The sequence below is a fragment of the Lagenorhynchus albirostris genome, chromosome 15 (genome assembly GCF_949774975.1).
Source record: "Lagenorhynchus albirostris chromosome 15, mLagAlb1.1, whole genome shotgun sequence".
In the NCBI taxonomy this organism is placed as follows: domain Eukaryota; kingdom Metazoa; phylum Chordata; class Mammalia; order Artiodactyla; family Delphinidae; genus Lagenorhynchus; species Lagenorhynchus albirostris.
Window position 1 is genome coordinate 22,738,570 of NC_083109.1, and position 21,623 is coordinate 22,760,192.

Here is a 21,623-nt window from a genome sequence, read left to right on the forward strand (position 1 = left end):
CTTTCCCAAATGCCTCCTGGGTGAAGGGCAGTCTTCTGGAGGGTGGTATCACCTATTCATGTGGTTTTAGAAAAAAACTTAAGAAGGTGCTATTGGGGACAAGGTGTATGAGTATGAAATAGCCAGTCTAAGCCTCAGTAGCCCCTTATACCCTGTAGTCCCAAGGGCACTGCCCCAGCAGGGGAGACCCACCATGAGCCAAACAACTGTAGAGATACCAGGTGCTGTCCTCTGCTGTGGAAATAAAAACCGTCTCCCCTGTAGATCTTTGCCAGGCGAGATCATGTGATGGTAGTTTAGGAAGCTGGTTTTCCAGATGCTAAGCTAGATTTATAGAGCTACTTTTCTAAATATCCTCCCTAGCACCTCTCTGACCTTTCTTACTTTCAAATCTGAGGCATTGAGGCCTTGTAAGAGGTGACTAACCATGCTGCAGTATTTTTAGAAGAAGCTGAGAGTGGGGCTCTTTACTGTTGTCTTTGTCTTGTTTCAGCTCAATCACCCAGAGCTCGTGGAAGGTCTCGTGCTCATTAACGTTGACCCTTGTGCCAAAGGCTGGATTGACTGGGCAGCTTCCAAAGTAAGACCAGTGTCCATTGGCTCATCTCTTGGTCCCCTCTCAAAATGGCTTATCTGGTTTTTATTTTTATTTTTTCATTCATACAGTCAAGGGCAAGAAGTTTTAAGTATACAGCTTGATGAATGTTTACACATGTCATCACCACTTAGTCAATATACAGAACATTTCCAGCTCTGTGCTTAATACTTCCTCCCTTTCCCAGAAGTAACTGTTATTCTGACTTCTACTGCCATAGATTGGTCTTATATATTCTTAAACTTCGTATCCTTGGAATAATAGAATATATATTCTTGTGTATCTTGCTCCTTTGATTCATCATTGTCTGTGAGTCTCGGTCACGAATGGAATACTATGCAACCAAAAACTTATGGGGTTTTTTTTGGTTATTTAAGGAAATGTGAAAATTCTCATGTTTAAAAAAACAGATAATAAAATTTTGTTAAATACGTATATGCATTTATAAGGAAAATAATTTGCTGCTGGTAGTTACATCTTTGGCTGGTAGCATTACAGATGATTCTTATTTTTATTTTATGTATTCTATGTTTTCCTAATTTTCTATGATAAACACGTATTGCTTTCATAGTTACTTTAAAATATTAAACTATTCCACCTGCCAGCAGACCAGATTCTAAAAAGTTTATCCATTCCTCCCCACATTTAACTTCTGGAGAAATGATGTATTTCCTAACTTTGGATGAAATATAGTAACAACGCTATTGCCAGATGCTATGGAAATTCTTTCTTACAACCTGACTTATTTAAAATTTGTTTTAATTCCTATCTAGGATGTGGGTACATTAAAACTTACCTGAACACTCTTCATAACGTGATACAACCTAGTAAAAATTCTTATAAAGCTTTAGAATGACCTTATGAGTAGTAAACATGCAATGAAATAGGTTATTAATTCTTATTATCTTTAACGTATAACCTGTGGATCACTGATAACCCACGTGAAGATTTCTGGGCTTCTTTCTTCCTTAATCTTTCTGGGACTCCATGACCCTGCTCCACCCATATCCACATCTGTCCCCCTGATTTCCTCTTGTCCATCTCCACCCCCAACTCAGTACTTCACCTCTGATCCAAGTCAGCAGTAGGAATTGAGCATAAAAGCAACAAAGAAGGAAGGCTTAAGGGAATCAGCAACATAATTTGAGATGGAAATTTTTCTGAAAATAGACTAACAGTCTGCAGATTTACACAGATTGATGCATTTATTAGACTGTGATGTGCATAGTTTTGAAATGGGAAAAATTAGGAGAAAAATGTTCAAAATGCAAGAACATTCTGTAAACATAGCAATTTCCTCCCACTACTTGAAATGAAGATAGCAAAACTAAAAGAAAGAGAAAAAATTGTTTTTTCTTTTGGATGGCTTGGGAGTAGTTGTAAGTCGTTCCTTATTAACTGTAAACCCAGTGTAACTGCAGAAATACAGGCAGGAATGAAGCAGCTAATAGCTGTGAGTTCTCGGTCCCACATCTTCGAAGAAGCAATGGCAGCATTTCTTCTAGCCACCTATTTCAAAGCAGGCTATATTATTACCCTGGATGGAAAACTTTTCGTTTTTTTCTGACTTGTTTCTTGTTCTCGGGTTTCCTGGGACCACCATCTCATGAAAATGTGTGACACTGAGTTGTGCTGTTTATTTGTTGAAGGATAACATATATACAAGAAAGTGCACCAGTGAAGTGGACAGCTTGATACCTTTTTACCCATGCTAACTCCCTTGACACCAAGTTTTTATCTTTGTAGCTCTCGGGCTTGACAACCAATGTTGTGGACATAATTTTGGCTCATCACTTTGGGCAGGTAAGTGCCTGTGCCAGCCAGGAGAGGAGTGTGTTTACTGGCTTGTGTGCAAAGTCTTACTCACCTCAGGAAAGAAGGGTGCCCCAGAACTCACCTGATCCCAGTGGGTTACCACTTTCAGTGCCGTGTGAGATGCACGTGGCCCAGCAAAGGCCAGTCTTAGGGGAGAGGCATGAACTCAGTGCCACGTGGCTCTTGGCATTTGGAGAGAGGAGAGAAGGCAGCCCCCACCGCCCACCTGTTCCCTGTGAGCAGATGCCATCTGTTCATGTTTGACAACATCATGTGCCTCACCAGGCATCTCTGGAGCCAAATGAGGGAAGGGCTTTACAGAAATAGAAGTTTCAGAGAAAAAGAAACCAAGAATGTTAGTGCTGAAAGAACCTTAGAGATTATCTTGTTCAAACCCCATGTCTTACTGGTGAGGAAACAAGTCCACGGAGGAAATGACAATTATATGGATAATTGTTACGTGAAAGAGGGGATCCCAGTCCTCTTTTCAGAGAGAAAGTGAGTTGGATAACAGAAGTCTTACACCAATTACAATGTGTGTTTTCTCCTACACCACCAAACAATTCTCAGACACCAGCTGGGTGTCCTGCAGTTCAGCTCAATGATGCCACTGTCTACCTGGAGATAGGTCAGATCCAAAAGATGAGGGCTCGGCCCTAACCACCAGGCCACCCCCACTGCTCCCCCTTCCCCCACTTCAGCCACCAGTTGCCACTCCAGGTTGTCACCTGTGCTTCTGACCAACCAGCTATATAGATCAGAGGTTCCAACGGCCCCCTCCTTGGGTTCAGTTAATTTGCTGGAGCGGCTCAGCAGAACTCAGAGAAACATTGTACTTACTAGATTACGGGTTTATTATAAAAGGACATATGACTCAGGAACAGCCAGATGAAAGAGATGCATAGGGCAAGTCATGGAAAGGGGCACGGAGCTCCCATGCCCTCTAGGGTGCACCAGTCTCCCAGAACCTCCACGCCTTCACCAACCCGGAAGCTCTGCCACTCCCATCCTATGGAGGCTTCATTACGGAGGCATGATTATGTGGCAGTCAATTCAATGGCCAGCTCCTCTCCCCTCCCCGGAGGTGGGGACTGGGTGGGATTGAAAGTTCCCACCCTCTACTCACAGGGGCTGGTTCCACCTAGAAGTTACTTAGGGGCTTTCCTAAAATCACATCGTCAACAAAAAAAGATACCTTTATCAATCTCATCAGTTTGGAAATTCCAAGCATTATAGGAGCTCTGTGCCAGGAGTGGATGAAGACCAGACACATATTTCTTATTATAAATCACAACATCACAGATGACCTATGAAGAAGGAATAAATGAGCAATGAGTTTGGAGAGCTGTGAGGTGTCTGGAGTTGGGGAGATGAAAACAATATAAATAGGAGTAATGCGGGCTCAACTGTAGTCTCTGTACTGAAGGAAAGTGGTTGGTGGGGAGAAAATTAGCATTTACTGAGTACTCATTCTCTGTAAAGCACTTTGACAAGTACTTTTAGGTACAAACTCAGTTATTTTTCACGGGGTTCTATTAGACTTATTTTATTTTATTTATTTTTGCGGTACACTGGCCTCTCACTGCTGTGGCCTCTCCCGTTGCGGAGCACAGGCTCCGGACGCGCAGGCCCAGCGGCCATGGCTCACGGGCCCAGCCGCTCCACGGCCTGTGGGATCTTCCCGGACCGGGGCACGAACCCGTGTCCCCTGCATCGGCAGACGGACTCTCAACCACTGCGCCACCAGGGAAGTCCGGTTGTGCTTTTGTGTACTTTGCTGTGCAGTAGAGAAGAGTAGAGAAGTTCTGCAGGGCTTATTACAAAGAATCTGCCACTCACCCTATTTCCTTCTTCTTAGATTAATTCTTTTAGCTGATTCTTTTGGGTTTTGCCTCTTTATTTATTTACTTGCATATAGTAAAGGACACAAATCATAAGTGCATCTCAGTGACCTTTTATATTACATACATATACTCCTTTGTAACCACCACCAAATCAAGATACAGAGCATTTCCATCATCCCCATAAGTTTCCCTCATGCCCTTTCCTAATCGCTATAATCCCCCTCCCCAAACAAGGTATTCACTATTCTGTCACCTCTATACATTATCTTGCCTGTTCTTAAACTTTATATAAACGTAATTACAGTGTACCCTCTTCTGGGTCTGGCTTGTTTTGCTCGGTATAGTCTTTGAGATTCAACCATGTCATTCTATGTATCAGTAGTTCATTTTTTTATTCTGTGTAGCAGTCCATTGTTATACACCATGAATGTTCCTATGAACATTTGGGTTGTTTCCAATCTTCTGTTTTTGTTTTACTATTATATTTATTTATTATTATTTTTAAAATTTTATTTATTTACTTTTGGCTGTGTTGGGTCTTCATTGCTGCACGTGGGCTTTCTGTAGTTGGGGCGAGCAGGGGCTACTATTCATTGCGATGCACGGCTTTCTCACTGTGGTGGCTTCTTTTCTTAGAGCATGGGCTCTAGGCACGCGGGCTTCAGTAGTTGTGGCACGAGGGCTCAGTAGTTGTGGCTTGCGGGCTCTAGAGCGCAGGCTCAGTAGTTGTGGCACGTGGGCTTAGTTGCTCCGCGGCATGTGGGATCTTGCTGGACCAGGGATCGAACCTGTGTCGCCTGCATTGGCAGGCAGATTCTTATCCACTGGGCCACCAGGGAAGCTCTGTTTTACTATTATAAATAAAGCTTCTATGAACATTCTTTTTTTTTTAATATTTATTTGGTTGCACTGGGTCTTAGTTGTGGCAGGCGGGCTCCTTCGTTGTGGCATGCAAACTCTTAGTTGTGACGTGCATGTGGGATCTAGTTCCCTGACCAGGGATCAAACCCAGGCCCCCTGCATTGGGAGCACAGTCTTACCCACTGCACCACCAGGGAAGTCTCCTATGAACATTTTTATATGTGTCTTTTTGGATATATGCTTCCATGTCTCTAAATATGCATATATTTCCACTTGTTGATTTTTCATTTGTGGGCATTATCTGTTGGCATTCCATTATGAAAGAGGATTTCTCTCATATACACATACACACTGACCCCATGACACACGTTTGTGTTTTCCACCGCTCTATCTTCCCAATATAATGTAATTTGGATTAGATCAATTTCCAGCATTTACACTAGCAGATAAATGTTATTCAGAGCTGAGCCATGACAGATTTCTTTTTCTGTACATTTCCCCTTTACCAAGTGACAGTGTTAGAATTTTTAAGTAAGGACCACTGGGGGGACACTGCAAGGTGATAGTGGCAGGAAGGCACGTCCTTTCCTTTTTAAAAAAAATTTAAGACTTCCCTGGTGGCGCAGTGGTTAAGAATCCGCCTGCCAATGCAGGAGACATGGGTTTGAGCCCTGGTCTGGGAAGATCCCACATGCCTCGGAGCAGCTAAGCCTGTGTTCTACAACTACTGAGCCTGCGCTCTAGAGCCCACGAGCCACAACTACTGAGCCCACGCACCTAGAGCCGGTGCTCTGCAACAAGAGAAGCCACCGCAATGAGAAGCCCCCACACTGCAATGAAGAGTAGCCCCTGCTTGCCGCAACTAGAGAAAGCCCGCGCACAGCAACGAAGACCCAACACAGCTAAAAATAAATTAAAAAAAAAAAATTTAGCCCAAGAATCAGGGCTTGCCACACAGAAGGCCTGGTGACACTCATCTCAGCAGTCTTCAGGTCACACTTTCTCCATCCTGTGGGCTGTTTCCAGGGTCCAGTCAGGAGACAGAAACCACACACTTCGAGTTGAGAAAATTTAACATAAAATATTAACTAGTAGAAGGTTGCTTACTTCTCAAAGAGGTGAAAGAGGACTCTCTGGTGTCCAAAAGTAGCAGGTGGAAACCAGCAGCTACTCCTAGGCAGAGTGCATGTGGACACTCAGGGAACTAAGGACTAGTTGGGCCCACCCCCACCAAGCCTGAGAGTCATGCCTCTTCAAGGAAGGTAAGATTTCCACAGAAAGTACAACCGGCCAGGAGTGAAAAAAATTGCCAGAGGGTGAGGGCCGTAACTGGTCCATAGAGCCACTCACCAGATGAGGGAGACATTTGTCTGAAATAAGGTCTGAACAGCTGCAGAAGCTCCAGAAGCTGCAGCTGGATGGGGGAGAACCTGGGCCTAGGGCGCAGCTACAGCTTTTCTACGAGAATTCCTGACACCTTGAGCCCATGGCTCCTGTGCTAAATTTTAAAAAGGGACTGGCAAATGGAAAATGCTTATGCATTCTAGCTCCAGTACTACAAAGAACAGTGGTTCTGAGGCTGAGGATAACTGGCACAGGCTCTTTGCCCAATGGCTAGTGCTCCCTGTCTGTCCGAATTTTATAAAGGTGGATCACTGAAAGGCCCGTGTGCACCAGGTGAGGCTTATCCCGTGGGTGATTAGACTGGGCCATTTCCTTGGGGAGCCCCTGATGTCAGCAGCTTTAGGTCTTTTCTCTGGGACTGGTCACATTCCCCAGATAAGCTTTGAGGTTACACACCAGACACTAATGTTAGTATTCTTGGAGCCAAGTTCAGAAAAAGACAAGAGAGCCTTAACATTCAGGCTTTAAACTTTCACTTTTCAGTATGGTGGGCCTGTGATCTTCCAGATCAAAGACCTTGTGTTTTATCGTTTCCAGAGAATAGACCTTCAGTCTTCTTCTGAGGTGGGGAAAGGGAAGTCCCCCAGAATGCAGGGGAGGGATCTGGAGCTCCAGCTGCTTTATGCTTTGTTCCCATTGGACCACAGGTGCAGATAATTAGAATGATCATAGTCTTTGGTTTGTAATACACCCTCATCATTCATTGGTCCATGCACATAACCCACTTTTATTTAGTTAATTAGCTAGTTATCTTTAATAATGTAATAAGCACCCAAGCTATTACCACCCAAAGCAAAAGCTAGGGTTCGACAGTAACCTGCATCTAACCAAATGATACTCTGAATTAACCTGTCCCCCTTCTTTTCTCACCCTGAGGAAACTATCATCTTTTATCAGTCCTTTGTTTTTCTTTATAATAGTCTTACTGAATTTATATGTGTTCTTTTACATTATGTACATATTTCTAATTATAAAAGGATATTATGCTGATGTAATTTGGGGAACTTTTTTCACTTAAAATTGCCAAGATTGGGCTTCCCTGGTGGCGCAGTGGTTGAGAGTCCGCCTGCTGATGCAGGGGACACAGGTTCGTGCCCCGGTCCGGGAAGATCCCACATGTCATGGAGCAGCTAAGCCCGTGAGCCATGGCCGCTGAGCCTGTGCTCCGCAACGGGAAAGGCCACAGCAGTGAGAGGCCCGCATACTGCAAAAAAAAAAAAAAAAATTGCCAAGATTTATCCACATTACTGCTGGATGACTGTGAACAGTTTTGTACATGCCTCCTGCTTTATTCGTACGAAAGTCCATCTTGGGTGTTAAGTTTAGGAGTGGAATTGCTGGGTCTTAAGTGTTCATATATCATAAAATTCACACTTTTAAGGTTTAATGGTTTTTAGTATATTTATGGAGTTGTGTAACATTGCACTATCTCATTTCAGAACATTTCCATCACCCCAAAAAGAAACACCATACCTCTTAACAGTCACTCCCTGTTCTCCTTCCCCCTGTACCTGGCAACCACTAGCCTGCTTTCTGTCTCTGTGGATTTGCCTATTCTGGACATTTCTTAAATGGAATCATATAATATGTGGCATTTGTGTCTGACTTCTTTCACTTAGCATGTTTTTGAAGTTCATCCGTGTTACATCATGTAGCAATACTGCATTCCTTTTTATGGCTGAATAATATTTCAGTGTATGGGTATACCACATTTGGTTTATTAGTTGATGGACATTTAGGTGTTTTCCACCTTTGGGCTGTTATGAAAAATGTTGCTATGAACATTCATATACCAGTTTTTACATGGACATATGTTTTCAGTTTTCTTGAGTATATACCTAAGAGTGGAATTGCTGGGTCACATGGTAGCTGTGTTTAACATTTTGAGAAACTGCCAGACTGTTTTCCAAAATGGCTGCACCATTTACAGTCATACCAGCAAAGCATGAGAGTTCCAGCTTCTCCACGTCCTTGCCAACATTTGATGTTGTCTGTCTTTTTGATTATAGCCATCCTACTGGGTGTGAATTAGTGTCTCATTATGGTTTTGATTTGCATTTGTTTATCTTCTTTGGAGAAGTGTCTATTAAAATCTTTTACCCATTTTTTAGTTGGGTTATTTATCATTTTATTATCAAGTTGAAGATTTCTTTATATGTTCTTGATACAGATCTTTAGATATATGAAATGCAAATATTTTCTTGCATTTTGTGGGTTGTCTTTAACTTTCTTGATGGTGTCCTTTGAAGCACAAAAGTTTTTATTTATTTATTTTTGTTTGTTTAACCTAATGAAAGCATCTTTTTTTGTTTTGTTTACATTTTATTGGGGTATAGTGTTGATTTACAATGTTGTGGTAGTTTCAGGTGTACAGCAAAGTGAGTCTGTTATACATATATCCACTCTTTTTTAGATTCTTTTCCCATATAGGCCATTACAGAGTATTGAGTAGAGTTCCCTGAGCTATATAGTAGGTCCTTATTAGTTATCTATTTTATATGTAGTATTGCGTATGTGTCAATCCCAGTCTTCCACTTTATTCCTCCCCCCATTTACCCCCCCAGTAACCATAAGTTTATTTTCTACATGAAGCACAAAAGTTTTAATTTTGATGAAATGCAATCTATTTTTCCTTTTTTTGCTTGCACTTTTAGTGTCATATCTAAGAAACCATTGCTTAATCCAAAGTCATGAAGATTTACTCCTATCCTTTCTCGTAAGATTTTTATAGTTTTAGCTCTTAACATTTAGGTCTGTGGTCTATTTTGAGCTAATTGTTTGTACATGGTGTGAGGTTGGAGTACCAGTTCATTCTTTTATATGTGAAAATCCAGTTGTCCCAGTACCATTTTAAAAAAGACTTTTCTTTGTCCAGTGAATTGTCTGGGCTCCCTTGTTGAAAACCAGTTGACCATAAATGTAAGGGTTTCTTTTGGAAGGCTCATTTTTATCCTATTGATATTTGTCTAGCCTTATGCCAGTATCACAGTGTCTTGATTACTGTATCTTTGTAGTAAGGTTTGAAATAGGGAAGTGTGAGTTCCTCCAACTTTGTTCTTTATCAAGATTGTTTTGGCTGTTTAGGATTCCTTCCGTTTCCATATGAATTTTAGGGTCAGCTCGTCCATTTCTGCAAAAGAGCTAACTGGGATTTTGATAAGGATTGTGTTGAATCTGTAGATCAATTTAGGGAGCTTTGCTATCTTAACAATACTGTTTCAATCCATGCACGTGGAGTGCCTATCCAGTTATTTGGGTCTTTTAAAATTTCTTTCGGCAACGTTTTGTAGCGAAGTCTTCCCACTTCTTTTGTTATATTTTTTCCTAAGTATTTTATTTTGGGGGTGCTATTATAAATGGAAAGCTTTCTTAATTTCATTTTTGAATTGTTTATTGCTAATGTATAGAAATACAATTAAGTTTTGTGTATTGATCTTGTATCCTTCAACCTTGCCGAACTAATTTATTGGCTCTAATTGTTTTTTTGTGGATCCTTAGGATTTTCTACATACAAGATCATGTCATCTGCAATACACATAGTTTTTCTTCTTCCTGTCCAGGCTGGATATGTTTTATTTCTTTTTCTTGCCTAAGCAGAGCTTTCTAGGCCCTGGATAGAACCTCTGGTACAGTGTTGAATAGAAGCGATAAGTGGACATCCTCATCGTGTTTCTGATCTTAGGGGAAGCCATTCAGTGTTTCACCATTAAGTATGATGTTAGCTGTGGATTGTTCATAGATGTCCTTCATCAGGTAGACGAAGCTCTCTTCTATTCCTAGTTTGTTGAGCACTTTTATCATGAAATCGTGTTGGATTCTGTCAGATGCTTTTTCTGTATCTATTGAAATGTATGTGTGACTTACGTTCTTTATTCTTTTAATATGGTGTATTACATTTATTGATTTTTGTATGTTGAACCAGCCTTGCATTCTCTGGATAAATTCCACTTGCTCATGGTGTGTAATCCTTTTTATATGTTGTTGCATTTGGTTTCCTAGTATTTTGTTAAGGATTTTTGTGTCCATATTCATAAGAGATATTAGTCTATAAGTTTCTTATGTTGTCTTTGTGTGGTTTTGGTATTAAGGTAATACTTGACCTCATAGAATGAGTTGAGAAGTATTCTCCCTTTTATTTTTTGTAAGAATTTTGGAAAGATTGCTGTTAATTCTTTAAATGTTTGGCAGAATTCACAGTGAAGCCATCTGGGCCAAAGTTTTTCTTTATGGAAAGTTTTTATATTACTAATTTAATCTTTGCTTCTTCTTGAGACACTTTAGGTGGTTTGCGTCTTTTTAGGAGTTGGTCCATTTCATGTAGGTTATCTAATTTGTTGGCATACAATTATTCATAATATTCCCTTATAATTATTTCTGTTTCTGTAAAGCTGATAGTGATGTCTCCTCTCTCATTCCTGTTTTTAGTAATTTTGGGTTTTACCTCTGTTTTCCTTGGTTAGTCCAGCTGACTAATTTTCGATTTCATTGATTTTCCCCATTCTTTTACTATTCTCTCTTTCATTTATTTCCACTCTCATCTTTATTATTTCCTTCCTTCTGCTTGCTTTAAGTTTCCTCTCCTTTTTCTAGTTTCTTAAGGTGGAAGGCTAGCTATGAATTTGAGATTTTTCTTCTTTTTTAATACAGGAATTTACAGCTGTAAATTTCCTTCTAAATATTAACATAGCTGCATCCTATAAGGTATTTTTATTCATTTCAAAGTATTTTCTTATTTCCTTGTGATTTCTGCTTTGATCCATTATTATTTAGGAGTATGTTGCTTAGTTTCCCACATTTCCTTCTGTTATTGATTTTTTGTTGTTGTTATTGATTTTTAATTCATTCCACTGTGGTCAGGGGATATTCTTAGTATTTCATTCCTTTTCAGATTTACTGAGACTTGTTTTATGTCCTAACATGGTCTATCCCAGAGAATGTTCCATGTACACTGAGAAGAAAATGTATTCATTCTACTGCTGTTAAGTGGAGTGTTGTATAGATGTCTGTTAGGTCTGGTGGTTTATAGGTTGTTCATTTCTTCTATTTCCTTGTGATCTTCTGCCTCGTTATTCTATCCTTAATTGAAAGTGGGGTATTAAAGTTGCAAACTGTTGTTGTTGAATATTCTGTTTCTCTCTTCAGTTCTGTTTCATTTTGCTTCATCTGTTTTCATTGTTATGTCTTCCTGATGTTATGTCTTTTTTATATATATTTATTTATTTGGTTGTGCTGGGTCTTAGTTGCAGCAGGCAGGCTCCTTACTTGCAGCTCGCCAGCTCCTTAGCTGTGGCATGTGAACTCTTAGTTGTGGCATGCATGTGGGATCTAGTTCCCTGACCGGGGATTGAACCTGGGCCCCCTGCATTGGGAGCGTAGAGTCTTAATCACTGCACCACCAGGGAAGTCCCGGATGTTACGTCTTTATTAAACAGGACTTTCAACCAATCATCCTTTGTACCATGTTTACCCTCTGCTTGCAGGGAGAACTGGTGCGGACAAATCTTGGGCCTTTTCAGGCTGCTTGGTACATGATCACTTAACTTTTTTCACTTTCCCCACTGCCAGCCTAGCAGCCTTATTGAGTCTGTTCAATGGGTGATTACAGTCTTCCTTCTGCTTGCCCACTTTCAAAATGTTATTGCTGTTGTCACTTTTCTTTGTTGTCTTTGTCCTTATGAGTTTATGGCTTATAAAGACAAAAATTTACTGTTATTTTTATGATTTTTCTGGAAGGAGTAAAGCTGTATTTTAATCCAGTATCTTTAATTGGAAGTTTCAAAGACCATGATCTTTCCACTGCATAGTGCTAGATAGAGTAGGTACTTTCCTGAAGACAAAGGATGCTTGGTTTTGACTGTAGACCTTAAAAACCAGTTCAGAGAATTTACAAAATTCCATGCTAAGTGCTCTGGGAGAGACAGATGTACATAAGATATGGCCCTTCTTCTCCAGGAGCTCACTCTGTGGAGAGATGAGATGTACAGAAATACTGCTATGGCACATGTAAAAAGGGATAAGTAATAAGAACTATTGATACCTTTCATTGAACATCTACAGATTTCAGACAGACGTGTTATGTACATTAAACAATTCAATCTAATAATCTCATAATGGGAATTGTATTATTCCCACTTTACAGGTGAAGAATGAATTGTTTTATACAAGGCCAGCAGCTAATAACATATCAAGGGAGATTTGAAGCCACGTGTGTCTAACTCTGAAGCTTTCCTCTTTCTACCATGTCAGGGTATCTTAGGAGAGGCCCTGTTAGGGACCTAGAGGAATTCAAAGGCAGGAGAGGATCAAGGAAGGCTCCAAGGTGGAAGCATCCCAGCTGGGCCTTGAAGGATGGATAAAGTTCAACATTTTAGATTTTGGGGGGAAGGGGAATCATTCCAGGAAGGGGGAATAGTTTGCTCAAAAGCCAAAGAGGAAGGAATTATAAGATGCATTTGGGGATTTTAAATAACCTGGTGGGAGACTTAGTGTAGGATACCTGTGTGAGGTTAATTAACCAAAACAGTGCCTGACCTGGAAGAATGAGGCCCTGAGGTGTTTGCATTGGAATAGGGGAAAGCTAAGAAGAGAATTTTAATGATTTTTGTAAAGTAAGAACATCCTCACAACATATATATAATGTGTGTTTAATTAAAAATGTGTGAGGTCACAGACAGTGGGTTGTCACAAGGCTGAAGAGTTCATTTAAAATTTAAGCAAGCAAACACATGTATATGGAATCTAAAAAAAAAAAAGTTCTAATGAACCTGGGGCAGGACAGGAATAAAGACGCAGAGGTAGAGAATGGACTTGAGGACACGGGGAGGGGGAAGGGTAAGCTGGGACGAAGTGAGAGAGTGACATGGACATATATACACTACCAAACGTAAATAGATAGCTAGTGGGAAGCAGCCACATAGCACAGGGAGATCAGCTCGGTGCTTTGTGACCGCCTAGAGGGGTGGGATAGGGAGGGTGAGAGGGAGACGCAAGAGGGAGGGGATATGGGGATATATGTATATGTATGGCTGATTCACTTTGTTGTACAGCAGAAACTAGCACAATATTGTAAAGCAATTATACTCTAATAAAGATGTTAAATAAAAAATAAAATTTAAGCAAATGCTTGTATTGCTCTTATTGCTTTAAAATGAAAGCAAATAAGTTTTCTAAACGTTAATAATCTCATCTTCTCTAATAAGAAGAAAACCCCACAGTGATATCCCCTTTCTTATCTATCAAATTAGCAAAAATCAAAAAGTGATCATTTGTACTAGGAAGCATGTGGGAAAACAGGTAGTATAAGTAAATGAGATGGCTCCATATATCCTGATAAGGAATGACGACCTCTGCCGTACTTTTAAGTGGAAAAGCACAGTGTAGAACGGTACGTGGAGCAGACTACACTTTGTGTTTTAAAAAAATGTGAGTGGAAGGTGCAATTTGTCCGTAACAGCTTTTCCCGAGAAGTTCCATTAGCACTTAAACCAGTTTTACCCCTTTTTTACCAATATCAGTCCTTCTCTTTTTTTTATCTCAAACTTTGCTGCTCAAGTTCCCCTTCAGACTTCCAAGGGGGAGCTGGATAGGTCATTTCATCTCTAATTGCCATGTGGTTCATTTGTTGTTCACTTTTCTTAGTATCTTCAGCATTTATCACGTTTTCTTGGAATGGCTCCAGTGCCCTTTAGTTTCAGGTAGCCTCTGATCCAGTTGGTAAGTTTCCTACTGTATTCTTTGCTCACTTTACCCATATAGTAGTGAGAATGCAAATACTCATTCTCCTTATCTCTGTTTCTCTACAAGGCTTGCTGGTGGTGACCTTTACACACTGCTTTAGATTTACTCTCACTATCCCTGATACATTTCTTTTCTCCAGTGTAAACATTTTCTGTTCTGCTTAAAACTATTTACTGGGGTGTGTGTGTGTGTGTGTGTGTGTGTGTGTATACATATATGTACATATATGCTTATATACACAAAAACCTAGCAACTCGTTCTGATGGCCTCCAAGAAGACCAGCAAAATAGGGACCAGTGGACAATGGGTAGTGGAGAGGGAGATTCTCTTTTTACTGATAGACCATTTTGTTTCTCTTCAATTTTATACAGGGAATATAGCCAATATTTTATAATAACTTTAAATGGAATATAATCTATAAAAATTTTGAATCACTGTGTGGTACAACTGAAACTAATATTATATTATAAATCAATCCTACCTCAACAAAAAAAATAGTATTGGTAATAAGAGTAAATAAATGATAAATTGACTTAATAAAGTATTATAAATGGAATGTAACATATAATTCTACAATTTTTTTGTTTGTTTGTTTGTTTGTTTGTTTTTTGCGGTACGTGGGCCTCTCACTGTTGTGGCCTCTCCCGTTGCGGAGCACAGGCTCCGGATGCGCAGGCTCAGCGGCCATGGCTCATGGGCCCAGCCGCTTCGCGGCATGTGGGATCTTCCCAGACCAGGGCACGAACCCGTGTCCCCTGCATTGGCAGGCGGACTCTCAACCACTGCGCCACCAAGGAAGCCCAACAATGTATATTATTAAATGATAGTATATAAATAGATATTATACCCATTATATTGTTGAAGTTACAGATAAGTTAATTATGCAGATTTATGGCTAATAAGAGAAATGTTACTTTCCACTTATTTTATACTTTACAGTCCATATAACTTTTCTTATTTAATTTTTAAAACAGCCCTGGCAGGTAGCTGGTTATTATCTTTATTTTACAGACACTCTATTTTTATGAGAATGGCAGAACATGAATAAGACACAAATAAGGAAACTAGGCTTCCGAATGGTTAGGTAACCTAAGTTTCACATCTAGTACTTGAATCCAAGTTTAGTGCAGTTTCCTCTGTGCTGCAGAGAAGGGTGTTCAGAGCATATTCCCAAGTTTTTGTGCTTGATTTGGAGTTGATTACTGACCTTTTCCATCATAGATTCTTTGGTGCCCTCATTCAACACAGAATAGGGCACTGAACCAGTCTGATACAAATAAAAAGAAGCCAGGGCTTCCCTGGTGGCGCAGTGGTTGAGAGTCCGCCTGCCGATGCAGGGGACACGGGTTCGTGCCCCTGTCCGGGAAGATCCCACATGCCACGGAGCGGCTGGGCCCGTGAGCCATGGCCGCTGAGCCTGCACGTCCGGAGCCTGTGCTCCGCAACGGGAGAGGCCACAGCAGTGAAAGGCCCACGGACCGCAAAAAAAAAAAAAAAAAAAAAAAAAAAAAGAAGCCATTCAGCCTACCAGTACATAAGTAGGCACCCCAGGCTCTGCCCCATCTCCCATCATGGGCAGGGAGCTTTGGCTTTGGGCATTGAGAATGCGAACCAAACAAGATAGACTTGTACTGTAGCTCAGAAGTTCACCTGTGTCTTCTTTTCATTGTTCTAGGAAGAGTTGCAGGCCAACCTGGACCTGATTCAAACCTACAGACTGCATATTGCCCAAGATATCAACCAAGAAAACCTGCAGCTCTTCCTGGGTTCCTATAATGGGTACAGTTGTTTCTCTTCCTTCACTTAAATGCAGACTAGGTCTAAGAAGATAACAGATATTTAAGAGAGAAGGAGAAGAGGAAATAAACTACTTCTTCCAGTGTTGTGTGATGGGATTGCTTTCGTACTTTTCACCACAGTAGAAGGGGAAGGGCTTTCAGACAGAAATGAAGACAGGTTTCAAGAGCAATGCATGAATTGAAGGCTGTTTCAGGCATGTTCAACTACCACTTGTACTTTTAAGATGTTTTGAGACCAGAAGTACCTAAAGTTATGTACACACACAAAACACACAGATTGAGGTGGCACAGAAAGATGCGTGTAGAGGAGGCAAAGAATAGAAGTCTTGGGCCCCAATTCAGTCTCTCTGCTGGTGTCCTGTCATCACGCAGAAGTGACACACGGAGAGAAGCTTAATTCTTATCTTGGGACCAGCTTCTCCAAGGTGAAAATGTTAGCTCCTTCTAGCTTTCTGGGTACATGGAAAAAGATTAAGGAAATGGGTCAGCTGTAACTTACGCAGAGTCACACAGCCGGTCAGGAGCAAAGCCAGGTTTTGAACCCAGTCTCTCTAGCTCCTTCCTCTGTGTAACAAAGCCTCCTTATTTTTCGTTGAAATCAGAAAGGTTATTAAGTACTGCACTGAACTGTTAGTTACCAGGAGAATGTTCCCCCAAGAAAGTTCCCCTTGGACCTCCATGGCGGTCCAGCACTTAAAATTCTGTGCTCCCAATGCAGGGGGCACGGGTTGGATCCCTGGTCGGGGAAGATCCTAAATGCCACGTGGTGTGGCCAAAAAAAAAAAAGAAAGAAGTTCCCCTTAAGAAATCATTCCTATAAACTAGTTGGAAAATTGAACACTTAAGACTTGAGGATTTCAACAGCATTGCTATTGAGTTTTGAAGTTGCCTCCTTTTAGCATCCTGCAGAGTCCCTTTTTCCTGCTCTGTACCACTCAGGATGCCACTGAACAAAGTGCACAAGGGCCCCTTCCCTCATCTGTGTGAAAGAAAGACAGTTTTCAGATTTCTTGATACATTTTGTTTTTCACAACCAGGAAGTAACCTGAGTTGCCATGATTTTACCTGAAAAGTGCATTGATTCCTTTGTGTTTCTCTAGACGCAGAGACCTGGAGATCGAAAGACCCATTCCGGGACAAAATGATAACAAATCAAAGACATTAAAGTAAGTCCCTCAGTCTCCCCCGCTACGCTGCTCGACATCTTTGCCTTTCATAGGCAGAGTCACTTTCAGTGGAGTATATGTGCTGCCTGCTGAGTGTCCTCTTACTTTCCCTTTCCCCAGGTGTTCTACTTTATTGGTGGTAGGTGACAGTTCACCTGCAGTTGAGGCTGTGGTAAGTATGTCCTGATGTTGTGAAGATGAATAAGATGAAATGCAATAAATTGTGTGTAACACACTCTGCTGACACACTCGAAACAGTTGGTAGGTACTAGCTTTTGTGATTTCTCATTACACAGACCAGGGTTTGTACTTTGTTACCCAGTGTGGAGGAAGAATTCCTCGTTGATCACTGTGTTTCATCAGAAGGGTTCAGGACTGCCCTTGAGTGCTTTGGGTGGTGGAGCTCGCTCTGTGGCAAGCAGGACAGGTAAAGGCCACGGGCTTATCGTCAGACTTCTGACAGCCTTGGCCTTCTGCAGCCACCACAGATATAGAAGGCTGCTGGGAGCCTGTACACTTGCCTGAAGCACGTAGCACACTGGCAACAAAAAGATGTGCTCATTGTAGAAAATTGGTAAATAGGAGGACAGGAGGAGAAGTCATGACCCCATTACTCAAAGACAAGCCATTATGTTTTTCTTTACAATAGATGGGATGATATTAGCTATACAGTGTTTTGGGACCTCATGACTTAGAACTGTTGAGAGCATTTTTCCATACTGTAAAGTCAGTATATCTGTATAATACTCAGTCTTATAAATACACCCTTGTTTAGGTAACCCCATTCTCCTGTTGATTATTCCTGATTTTGCACCATTAATAATGTTGCTGTTGAACATCCTTATAGAATCTTTGCTTGAATCTTTGATCATTTCCCTGGGATGAGTTGGAAATAACGTGTCAAAAATCATAAACCTCTTTAAGGTTTTTAATACATTCTGCCAGTTTCCTTTCCAGAAAAGACATAACAGTGTGTTGCCACTGCCTATGTTTGAGAGTGCCTGTTCCACAGCATGCTGTTTAGCATTGGACTTTCAAATTTCATTAGTAGTTAATTTGATTAAAAATGGTACCCCACTGTTTTAATTTGCACTTCTGTATTTACAGATGAAGCTGACAGTTTTTCATAAGTCTGTTATCACTTGCTTGTCTTTCCCACAGCATATATAACTTAAGTATCTGCGTGAAATTATCTGGTTTTCTTTGGCCTACTTCACTTCTACCCTATTTAGAGCAAAACATTAGGAAGTAAAGCTTTTAGAAAGGGAATCTAATAATTAGAGATGCAGACATAGATGAGAAGCTTGGTGGGCAGGGGGAGTGTTGGTAGGGTGAGATAGGTATGACAATAGAATATATTCACACTTCCCTGAATTACCCTGTAAAACATTCTGTGTCTAGTGTAAAACACATAGTGTGGCTTGAGCACAGAGGCGAATAACTCTCAACTCAAAAAAAAAAAAATCCCCAAAGGTAATAAAGTTATAGTGAAGATCTCATCAAGAAGGAGTTTTGTAAAGGTCCATCTTTTTTGGCTAAAAAGGTAGAGAAACGTGCTACAAAATATCAAAAACATTTTTTCATAAACAATGTGTTTATGAAAATAGTATCGTTTATAGAAAATACCCTTAATCAGAATTCTCTAATCATGCTAAGTTGCCTTTTGGAAATTACATGGACTTAAAGCAACATTACCAATTATTTTTCAAGATTGTGTAAGTTGGCCAATACAGATAAGATCTTTTTCTCTTTCTGATTTCCACACCTTCAGTGTTTATAGAGAAGAACTTCAGGAACCCCATCTGTACCACAAACTAGATGCTCTTCTAGACACATTCAAAACCAGCTCCCCTGCCCCAGAGCCTTTTATCCCATAAGTTGGTAGGGATTCAAGGGCTATATCCGTGCATGGAAGAGCAGGAAGAAACTCCACAAATTCTGGTCACTGTTGCTAGCTATTCTTGCTCACATATTCATTCAGCATCATATTTTGAGCATCTCCTATTCTCGCGATGCTGTGGAGAATACAAAAATGAATAAGACGGAGTCTCTGCACTTGGAGCTGGGGAGAGAGTAGACATGTAAAAAACCAACTGTTGTTCTTGGCCTACCAGAAACGGAGACTTCTTATAAAGTTACAGAAATTACAAAGTGATGAACCAAGGAAAGCATGCTTTATTATATTAAGTACAAACTTGGGAGTTCATTCTTCCAGAAAATATTTATTGTATGTCTACTGTGTTCTCAGCACGGTGCCTGGCAGTTAGGGATCCGGTTTTTACATTCTGCCCTTTAGAGCACCTTCTATAGTAAGTAAACGGGTACATTTGTTTGTCACTGCCTGCGTTGTCATTTGTGTAGAGCAAAAACCTTGATTTGGTGATTCTGGCTTTTAGATCATCCTGTGATTTTAGAAGAGTTTTGAATACCTACCCATCAGCAATCCCCAGAGTAAACTTTCAGCTGTGTTACTGGTTCTTGCCTGGGTAATTTTAATAACTCCCTAACTGGCTCGCTGCCTCTGCAGTCTGTCATACAGGCCACTGCTGGTTATTTTCCTAAAACAACTCACATCCTGTCACCCCAGAAACCCTCTGTGGCTTTTTGCCTTCCACAGTCAGTTCAAGTCTTTCCAACCTCTCCCCACAGTGCACCCTCACGCCATGCTTGTCTCTGTAAGCCCACGCATGCGCTGCACACTCACTTCGCAACCCCTGGGTCTTTGCTTATGCTTTCCGCCTGACTCTGGAAGCCTTCAAATGCCCGCCCCTTCTTACTCTAGCTATAGAAATTCTACTCATTCTTCTATTCTCACTCAGCTCAGAAGTGAAATTTTCAAGTGATCTCATTCTGCCTCATAGTACATTATTACATTTCCACCCCACTAGCTTTTCCACACTCTTAGCACAGTGTTTTATATGTGTGCTTGGGCAAGCATGTGTAAAGAAGAGATCCAGTTAATCAAGTTAACCATAAAACACTGTTGAACCTGGAGATTATCTCCCCAGAACATTTTCTTTGAGGTCCCTGCCTTTGTGGATACAAAGGTATGAGATACGATACAGGTAAATGTACAAGGTTGTAATTCTTTTTTTTTTTTTTTTTTACAAGGTTGTAATTCTTAATTGTAATGGCTACAGTGAGAGAAAAACCATAGAGAGTTCAACTTTACATGCGATAGCCAAAGATCTTGAGGCAGAAGAGAATCAGGGTGTAAGGAGTGGCAAACCCACTGCATCCAGGGCACGGGAAAGGGGTGAGAAATGGGCAGGGGAGGGGTATAAGGGCCAGTTGTGCTGGGAAATCAAGACCCCAGCAGGTGAGGGCCACGGTCCAGTTCACTTTTTAAAGTAGGTAACTTGTCCCCATGTTATGTAGCTAGTAGGAGGAATTAGATTCAACGTGTAGTCCTTTAAAGACTCTACTTGTAACGGACTCAGAAAATGAACTTTGCCAGATTTTTAGATCTACTAAGAAACATAAGATATAAAGTACTTCATATAAACATGTCTCCCACTTTGTATTTTGGTAATTTGGCTGATTCAGCCGTCTCCAAATGAGCCATTGATCTTGGAAGATCATTCTCATGCCAAGCTATTTCTTATTTTTCTAGCAGTTCATAAAATTGTCTCTCTCTCTCTCTCTCTGTTTTTTAAGGTTGAATGCAATTCTCGCCTGAATCCTGTAAATACAACTTTGCTAAAGGTAATGTGTCTTCTTTCCTCATTGCCAACCATGAGTGAGTAAATTATACGTGGTTCAAATTACTTTATTTCTGGAATAGTTGCCCAGAAAGAAGGAAAGCTTCTCTTTCTCTGTCTGATTCTCTCATTCTCTTAAAAAAAATTTCTTTTCCTGAATATATTCTCATTGTAGAAAATTGGAAAATAGGAAAAAAATGGAAATATAAAAAAAGAATAAAATAAAAATTACCCTAATCCTGCCCCCGCAAAGGTAACCTTCTGGTAAAAACATCAGTCTTTTTCCTATACATTTTTACATCATTAAGATCATAGGCTGTTTCTAGCCCTGTGTCTGTTTTCCTCAACTTTTTGACATATAAACATCTTCCCGTGTCATTAAAAACGTCATAAGCATTATTTAATATTGTTTTGAGAAATTAGATAATGAATGGAAATTCTTTACATGCTAAATCCCCTTGTATGGATAAGGAAGCTTCCAGTAACATTCTCATGATAAGGGTAGATGCATTTTTTCTTTCTCTTAGGGCAAATAGAGAGTAACTCTTGTACTGAATTTCTAGGATTAATATCAAGCTTCTCCCCGTTTTGACTGTACCCCAGGCTCACATTTTCTGGAGCCTCTAGTGACATATTTAAGGGCCTGACCTCCTGCTTTGAATTTGGATTACCGTAGATTTAAGTACTGATCTTATGCTTCT

The 21,623-nt window shown here is 40.5% G+C and overlaps 1 protein-coding gene across 8 annotated transcripts in view; it reads left to right on the forward strand.

Annotated features, from left to right (window-relative positions):
• The window catches only part of NDRG3 (NDRG family member 3), an 85,703-nt gene that overhangs the window by 57,730 nt on the left and 6,350 nt on the right, over positions 1-21,623 (forward strand). For 7 of the 8 annotated variants that reach the window (XM_060122766.1, XM_060122771.1, XM_060122770.1 and 4 more), the window contains 6 exons: positions 494-580; positions 2,342-2,398; positions 15,932-16,035; positions 17,156-17,221; positions 17,342-17,393; positions 20,879-20,926. In XM_060122766.1, coding sequence (XP_059978749.1) covers positions 494-580; positions 2,342-2,398; positions 15,932-16,035; positions 17,156-17,221; positions 17,342-17,393; positions 20,879-20,926 — 414 coding nt within the window. The remainder of the gene's footprint in view (positions 1-493; positions 581-2,341; positions 2,399-15,931; positions 16,036-17,155; positions 17,222-17,341; positions 17,394-20,878; positions 20,927-21,623) is intronic. The other variant, XM_060122772.1, reaches the window with a different exon arrangement.